Raw genomic sequence first — 8,263 nt, forward strand, 5'->3', positions numbered from 1 at the left:
CGCGGATGGGACATTTTAGTAGGTCTCGGTAACAAACGACTCCAGGAGCCTGTCGCTGGTTCCCAGCGATCCCGCTGAGCCCTTTATTTTCCTAAACAGACTGAAAACCTCACGAGAGAAAAGGCGACGTTCGAGCGAGCTCCGTACCCGGCAGGAGAGAGGAGACACAAATAGACAGTGATTCTCTGCCAACCGCACTCCACTATTCCCCGAAGAAGTGCAAATCCGAAGAGAGGAAATGAGTTCCCTTCTGCCCTCAAACACAATTCTCTAATCCTAAAGACATGAATTAAAAGGCGACGTTGCAACCGGAGGAAGGATTTCAATATACAGAGATCTCTCCTTTAATAATAATAATAATAATAATAATAAATGACCCAGGGAGAATGTGTCCGTCCCGCCTTTCAAAGAGAGCTAATCGGAGTCTGAAGCCGAAACGCTTCAAGTACTCTCTTTTTCTCTCCCAATGGCTATTCGACAGTTGGGGATTTGAGTTTGACTAGCTGTCCTGCTCAGGGCGGATCGGGATAAGGTGGCAAAGTAGTTGTGGTTGTGTTCGAGCTATTGGCCGGAGTAATAACTCCACAGAAAAGACGTTAGGCTGGAGAACAGTAGTACCCAGAAACTAGAAAAAAAAATCCCCTCCGCCTTTTTCAAGGGATGTAGCGAGAGGCCCCAAGCCGGGAGCCAGTCTGGAGGCTGTAGATTCTTGATCTTTGATCTCTGATCCTGGAGAGGGTAGCTCTAGCAAGAGTTGCCCGCTGCTTTTTCTTAACCCCGATTCACTTCTTTCCAATTGAATCTAGGAAGAAAGGGCCGAGGTTGCTGGAGACGGAACAGCCATACCTGAGCAAAGGAGGCAGGACTGAGAAGGGTTCTGAGACTCAGGCTAGAAAGAAGCCCTCTCCCCAACCAGTTTCGAGTATCTTCTGGACAGGCCTCTTTTGATCCCCACGGGGGCGGTTGTAGTGTCAACATACCCTTAGTCCTTTCCTCCGCCCTTAACTGGAACTAGCCGGTGAAGGAGAACATTGGCCGGGAATAGGTGCGGAGACCAGGAGATCTGTGGGGAAGGAAACCCTGAAATCTTGTCTAGGACTAGGGGCCAAACTCGCTCTCTGAAGGGTCGATGGGAACTGTAGTTGTAGAAGAGAGGGTTGTTTGTAGTTCAAAATAGCAGGAAAAAGGCAGCCCTATCCCTAATCGGTCTCTTAGTCTCCACCAAACCCAGGAGTCTGTGTCCTTTCTTCAAAAGAGACACCCAGAGGGTTGGCTTCCCTTCCCCGGTCCCTGTCTTTACCGTTTGCCCTCGGACGCAATAGCTCAGAGTAGATGCGGCCCGGGTCCCAGCTCCCCCTCGTCCCCGATGTCCACTTCGTCCTCTGGCTCAGTGAGAACGAAGGGGCCGGCTACCGGCAGCCCACCCCGGGGCTCAACCGGCACCGCCTCGGAGGTGTGTGGGCTGCGCTGGGGGCTCTCCTGGCCGCCGGGTGCCTTAGGCTCGTCCTGGCTTTTCCGCAGCTGTTTTTTGTGCTTCATCCTCCGATTCTGGAACCACGTCTTCACCTTCCCCGAGTGAAAGAAATAAAACCCGTAGTTACTCATTCCGATAGGTAATCACGGTTACAAATATCTAAAATTCGAAACAGCCAAGTACACATTTCGCTAAGTATGTGATAACTTAGACTCGGTTTAGTTACTGAGCAAAAATTCTAAAAATCAGACTAGAAATGATGAATAATAAGGAATAAAATATCGTGACTATTAAGATTAACAACTCTAAAATAATGATGGTGGTGGTGGTGATGATGATTAGTGCTAATAATCATTAGCGACTGATAAATTCCGGACCTTCCCCAAGACTTCCTGATTTACGTTTGGTGCAGAATGGAGATTTGTTAAGAAATAAAAAAGTTCAATATTCACTGAGCCACTGCCCTCAACCGCAGAGGCTGAGACAGAGCAGATTCAGTTTCCAAATGACGAGTCCCAAAGCACAGCTTTAGAGAGAGGGCCAAGGAAGAAAATGTGCCAGAAGAAGTCAAGAAATGTATAAAACTGAGACTGGAGATGAGCATGCCGAAGGCTCTCAAAGCACTACATATATGAGCCAAAAGCGACATTGGACAGCTAGTCCATATCTTTCATTTTACAGAAGAATAAACGGAATTCTCAATTTCCTTTGCAAGTAACTCATATGAAACCTTAGTTTCCAAGGAGACTTACACATCTTGATTCTCACCATAAATGTGATAGTATTAGTGCAAGTGTTATTATTCTCATTTTTACAAAGAAACATGAGAAATCAGGGGACAGACAGCGTCTGTATTCCAACTCAGGTTCTATAATTATCCCAAGCCAGAGCTCATTTATTATTGCTGAATTCCTCAAAGACATTTCCTCTGGGGAGTTAGTAAGAAATTCTGTACCCAGGAGAAAATTGATAGAAAATTGAAGTCAGGAATAAGATGGGTGGAAAGCACATTTATTAAGTCAGCGATGTAGTATTGTCAGCAGTGGGTTCCATTTCCAGCTCTTCTAGCTACTTGTGACCTTGGGCAAGTCACTGTTTGGACTGGATTAGGTGTAGAACAGAGATTCCTAATTGACTTTTGGTGGTACCATAGACTATTAAGTCGTTCCCTTGCAGAGAAAGCTTTGTGAAAGGCAGGTATAGATAGAAAAGATAGAACTTGCTGGGAGGCAGACAACTTGGTTACAACTTTGGGCATGCTACTTATCGTTTCCGAGTTCCCTCTTCCTCAACTGCAAAATGGGAATCATAGCTTAAGTGACTGCTTCACAAGGTTTTGGGGAGAGAAGTACTTTGTAAAGCTTAAGGCGAGCTATTATTCTGAGTCGGGAAGGGCAAAGAGTTATCAGAGTGGCTTAGAGTGGAGGAACGAGAAGTTAACGCTCCGCTGCTTCCTTCCCTACCTGAGTCTCGGACAGGCTGAGCGCAGTGGCCAATTCTACCCGCTCTGGGGTGGACAAATATCGTTGGATCTCGAACCTCTTCTCAAGGCCCGAGAGCTGAGAGTCGGAGAAGACGGTGCGAGCTTTACGGCGGCGACAGTGCTTCCCCGGAAGATCGGTGTGAGGGGGATGCGGGAACAACGCAGAGACGGGTACTCCTGGCGAGGAGGGAAGGAGATCGGATGTGGGAGAGAAGTCCCAGTCACTGAGAAGCAACCCCAGCCCCAGAACCTGCCCACAGCCCCGCGACGGCAGACCCTGTACCTATGTCTCCTCTCCTAAGCCTCGGTTTTCATTTGGGGAGTGAAGCCCCAGAAACCCTAGGGTAGAAAGGACAAGATGCCAGCGTAAAAAAGTCTTGAACATCTTTTGAATGAACTCTATATAAAGTAGCAGAAGCAGTAGTAGAAAACGAAAACAGCTCCTTAGACGTCCAAAGAATCCTGTATTTATGGAGACTTCAAAGGAAAATTCGAGAGAGATGGGGAAGATCTCTTTTCTGGTATTCCATAGCCTCCCTGTTCTTTCTCTGAAGGTCCTGATCCGTCAGTTACTTCAGCCCCGTTTTCCCCTTAAAAGCAACTTCCCTCGGGGACTCCCCCAAATCTAATCCTTTGAGGAAATCAAGGTAGGATCAATAACATCTTTCCTCGTTCACCTTTTTCCTAATCTAGCGGCCTTCATCTTGAGGAAGCTGCCCATCTTTCTCACCTTAAAATGGAGAGGGGAGAAGGGAAACAAAATCAAAGTAAAAAGTACTTATTGTCCAGACCAGTTCTTGACCGAACAACACTAGACCTTTCCCGCCTGGTACGTTAGTTCCCGGGTTTATTTCAGGGCCGCCAGAGGACAGAGTGATAGAACTGGTACACCTGAACCGTTCTCTGGATCTCGGCCAGAGGCTAGCTCAGCTTCCTGTCCTGACTTCCTTAGCCAAATCATCCGTCCGTCTTTAAGAAACACTATTTTTCCCCCAGAAAAATAAAACAAGGCCGGGGCCGGCGGTGGAGAATTTAGATCTATTCTTCGGGAAGGTGGGTGATGGAACAGAAATTGTGACCTTGGTTAAGACTGGGAAGAAAATCGGGTTTGTTTGGAGACAGTGTCAACGCTAGTCTTGCGAATTCGATTCCAAATGTTTCGATTTCCTGTGGAAATAAGTCAAAACTCCTGCGTCCAAGCGTCAACTGCATTTTCGGAAAGTAAGTCCATTCCAGCTTTGGTCCCAGTCCTAGTCCCTGTCTCTGGTGTACTTACTTCGAAACTTCTCATTTTTGCTTCCCATTCCCAATCCCTTTCACCATTTCTATCACCCATTTCCCTCAGGCTCTCAGGCAGAGTTCTGGAGTTAGCATTAGCTATTCGGCTCTAGAAAATATCCAGAGTGGGATTCAGTAGAGTTGGGGAAAGGATTTCTGAAAGGATTTCTCCTTAATTGAGAATTATGTGCCTTATGCTTACCTGACCCCTTTTATTTCCCTTGCCTTTTTTCCATCTGGGCACAGACCTGACAATGATTCCTTGCCAGCGATGCTTAGGGCTGAAATAACTTTGGACCCCCAAGTTCAGAAGATGCGTGGAACTGAGAGGAAGGCAGTGTGCCCATCCTGTGACTGTAAATGAGATGGAGCAACATTTGGATAGGGCTGAAGGGGGAAATGTATCCCTCTACCTTTCTCTTCTCCAGCCGTTTTCGGAATCGGCCTCGGGGCCAATCTGCCAGTCTTCAAAAGCTTCTGAATTTTTTTTAAGCCCAGGCTCAATTGGCAAGGACTGGATCGGGCATCCAATCCTCAGGAGCCTCATCCTCTACTGCAAAAGTCCCATAGGATAACGGAAAGGGTAATCAGAGACAGACAATGATTCAAAGGCATCTGCTTCTGGATTCCCGAACCCCTGGCACCGTGAAATCTTGTAGGCTCCACGGAAAAACAAGAAGATACAACAAAGTCTTTTTTGGGGGGGGAAGGGGGAGGAATCGAACCACCGCTATCATCCTCAAAGGGCCAGTGTTAATAATACTTAATAGCCTCCTGGTGCATTATGACCACGGTTCTTTGAGCCTTGAGACTCCTAAATAACGACTTGTAAAGAACATTAGGTATATCTCTAATTTTAGATTCTTCAGGTGTGCCCCTCACTCATCGACCCAATACATCCAGCCGACTTCCGTTTTTACTTCGGGAGAGATGCTACCAAGGGAACGAGGAGCATGAACCCCGAGATTTCCCCTCCCAGGCTAATCGCCCAAGAAAGTAGGAGAGAGAACGATCTTTTCCCTCTCTTTTTTTTTACCCTCCTTGCCCTTCTCCCTCCCTTCGCGTGTCCCCATAAGTACCTGCCACTTACCCGAGGTAGTTAGGAAATAAGGGTGGTGGTGGTCGCCTTTGTGGAGCGGATGATGCGGGTGAGGAGCCAGAAGGGTCGGCGTGGGCATGAGGGGGTAACCATAGTCTAACAGTGGGACGCGGGAGGCCAGGGAACTGGCGAAGTGGTCAGGAGCTACCTCCCGCAGCGGCTTGGGCTTGTGCAGCAAGATATCCTCAATAAAAAAGGATGTGGGCCTCTGGGAAGACACGGGATGGAGAGGGGAGGTGAAGTTGAGGTTCATTTTGAAAGAAAGTGGGGTAAAACCGGGATAGGGTGAGGGCGGGGAAGGAGTGGGGATAGACAGCGTCTAGTTATCCGGGGGGTCGTGGGGAGCTACCCTCTCAGTGCTCAATTTCCCTCTTCTCTCTCCTATGGCCTGGGCAACCCCCAACGCTAGAGAGGCTAGGAGAGAACTCCAAGGTGGGCTGAGTCTCTGTGGCTGGAGAGTTGGCTGCTTGCAGAGGGGAGAAGAGAAGAGCCAATAGCGAAGCTGCAATCCTCGGTGGGGAGGGGAAGCTGGAAAAGGAGGGGGGAGGCTTGTAGCCGGAGCAATCCTAGCAATTGAAGGTAGGCTGGCTGGACCGGGTGGGGCGCTGTCCCAAGTGCTGAAAGTCTCCCCTTTCTGACTCGTGTACAAAGAAGGAAGCCCAAATAGTGTTTTGCGAGGTTTTGTATACTTCAGTCTCTGCCCTAAACCCCTGGCTCTTCTCTTTTGAAATAATTTTTAAATGAAGCCTTAAAAAAGTCGGGATATACTCTCAGGGACAATGGCAATAGTAATGAAAGGGTGATTTCCTCCAGGCACTTTAGCCCAGGCTTAAATCACCTGTGGGGATGATAGCAAAGGGGAAAAGGGGTAATATAAGGAGAACGGAACTTCATCAGTTGAAAAGGAGGGCTGAACGATTAGCTGGATCTGTAAGGTAAATAATTATAATGATAATGTTAATACTTTATTTATCTCAATTATCTGGTAAGAATTGTGTGGGGGTATTTGAAAACTAAATTATCAGGATAATCTATGCCGTGTGAATCCTCCCAGCCCTACTTCCTGGCCCCATCCATTTCCGTTCTACTCTCATTTCCAACGCTTCCCCTGCCACATTTAATCTCTGTGTTATTTCCACTATCTAGCCCCTTCACTTCCCACTCAGGCCCCAAATCGTATCCTATCAAGGTTCTTTCCTCTTCTTCCTTTTCCACCCACTCGCCTTTCATTTCCTCCCTTGTCCTCTTGTAATCTTTTGTCTTTTATGTTTATCTTTTTCTAATCTGTCCCATTTATTTCCCTAGAGTCGATCTGCTAAAATTAAGGTGATAGTCTACAGCACAGCAGGGGTAATTTCGGCTCGCATCTCCGAAAATTGCTCTAATTATTGATGTTAAACTCAGGGAAATTAAAAGAAGCCACTTCTCTTCCATCTCCCGATTTTTAAGCTCTAATTTGTTGAAATCTAGTCGTCATCACAATTCCAATCACTACTGCTAATAGTAAAAGTGTTTTAATAGAGACTGAGTCCTCACAACCCATGCTATTAGATAATTAGAGGAGGTGTTAGAAAGCCAAGTGCTAATCCTTGGGCGCACGGGTAGGATTTCCATCTGATCTAGCAGGTAGAACAAATTAATTACCAGAATCAATTAGACCTCAAACTACAGTTCTCCAGGAAGTGGGAGCCTCGTATTCCATACGGATGAGCTGGTAAATGGTAAATAGATGGAGAGGGGGAAGGGAGGAGGGAATGCTTGAAAGGACTAGATTCTGGCAAGTAAGAGTCTTAATGAAAGCGGGAACGTGTTGTCCTGGAGTTCATAAAGTGATTTTTTAAAGTCTCAAATATTAGACTTGGCGAACTCAAGGACTCGCAGCTGTGGAAGGGAGTAATGCATAGAGGCATTATGTTTTCGGTGTGGTCGATAGACACTCTCTAGTGTCCAAACATCTGCAGGGAACAGGGAAGCCAGAGACACAGTGCAGTGCAGTCCAGGGGTGTAACTGTATCCTTCCTTCTTATTAGCTGTAAGAACTTTTCCCTACTGTGAGCTTTGATATGCTAATAGGTTAAAATGGGAGGAAACTCTTACGCAGCCGAAGCTGCTTTAACCTGCTGTTCTTTGAACAAAGGACTACCATCAGTGGACTCGTCATTATATTTGATTCTGTTTTGATTAAGTACCTACTATGTGCCTACTGATTGTAGGAGGTGTTGAGAGCACAAAAATTAATATATATTCTTAGCCACTAGCTTAATGGAATATCTCTATCTACTCTCTTCAAGTAACTGAGGGTCTCCTGACAAGAGCTATGGGCATACCCTAAACTGCCCACCGAGTACATATACACGTATACTGAATCCAATCCCCAAGTCTGGTCTAGCCAGATGCCTGTTCATGCCAGATGTTCAAGCCTGTGCCTGGGACCAAGTATTACTCCTGATGCCTAATTGGAAAAGCTAATGTTCTAGATATTAATGGCTCTTTCAAGGGGAAAAGAGGGGCAGTTATAACTAACCAGTTATAAAAAGCCAGGTAAGTAGATCTGTGGGAAGCATTTGTATGAAGGCTCGTTGTAAACAGTACTGGACACGATAAGAAGACTGGTGTTGGAATTCTGGCTTTACCACTTAATAGATAGTTGATCTTAGGTAAGTAATTCAAGCTTTCTGCTTTCATCTATAAAATGGGAATCTACCTCTCAGAGTTTTTGTGAAAAAAGCATGTTGGGGACCTCACATTTCACAATTCTTCAAAGTTTTCAAAGTATTCACCTCACAACATTCTAGGGCATATCGAATATAATGGCATGCAGTTTTACAATTTGAGTCAAAATCCCAGGTTAAGTTCCACATTGGAAGGGACCATACAAGTCATCTAGACCAACTCTTACCTGACCAAAAATCCCATTTATAACACTTAA

At 46.2% G+C, this 8,263-nt stretch overlaps 1 protein-coding gene across 1 annotated transcript; it reads right to left on the bottom strand.

Moving 5' to 3' along the window:
* Positions 1–831: 831 nt before the first annotated feature.
* On the bottom strand, positions 832–5,587 carry BSX (brain specific homeobox). Its single transcript, XM_003764122.2, has 3 exons — positions 5,326–5,587; positions 2,938–3,134; positions 832–1,566 (listed from the first exon to the last, which is right to left on the bottom strand). Exons 1-3 carry the CDS (start codon positions 5,585–5,587, stop codon positions 1,324–1,326), a joined length of 702 nt encoding a protein of 233 aa, XP_003764170.1. The 3' UTR covers positions 832–1,323.
* Between the last annotated feature and the right edge of the window lie 2,676 nt (positions 5,588–8,263).

Source organism: Sarcophilus harrisii, chromosome 3 (genome assembly GCF_902635505.1).
Source record: "Sarcophilus harrisii chromosome 3, mSarHar1.11, whole genome shotgun sequence".
In the NCBI taxonomy this organism is placed as follows: domain Eukaryota; kingdom Metazoa; phylum Chordata; class Mammalia; order Dasyuromorphia; family Dasyuridae; genus Sarcophilus; species Sarcophilus harrisii.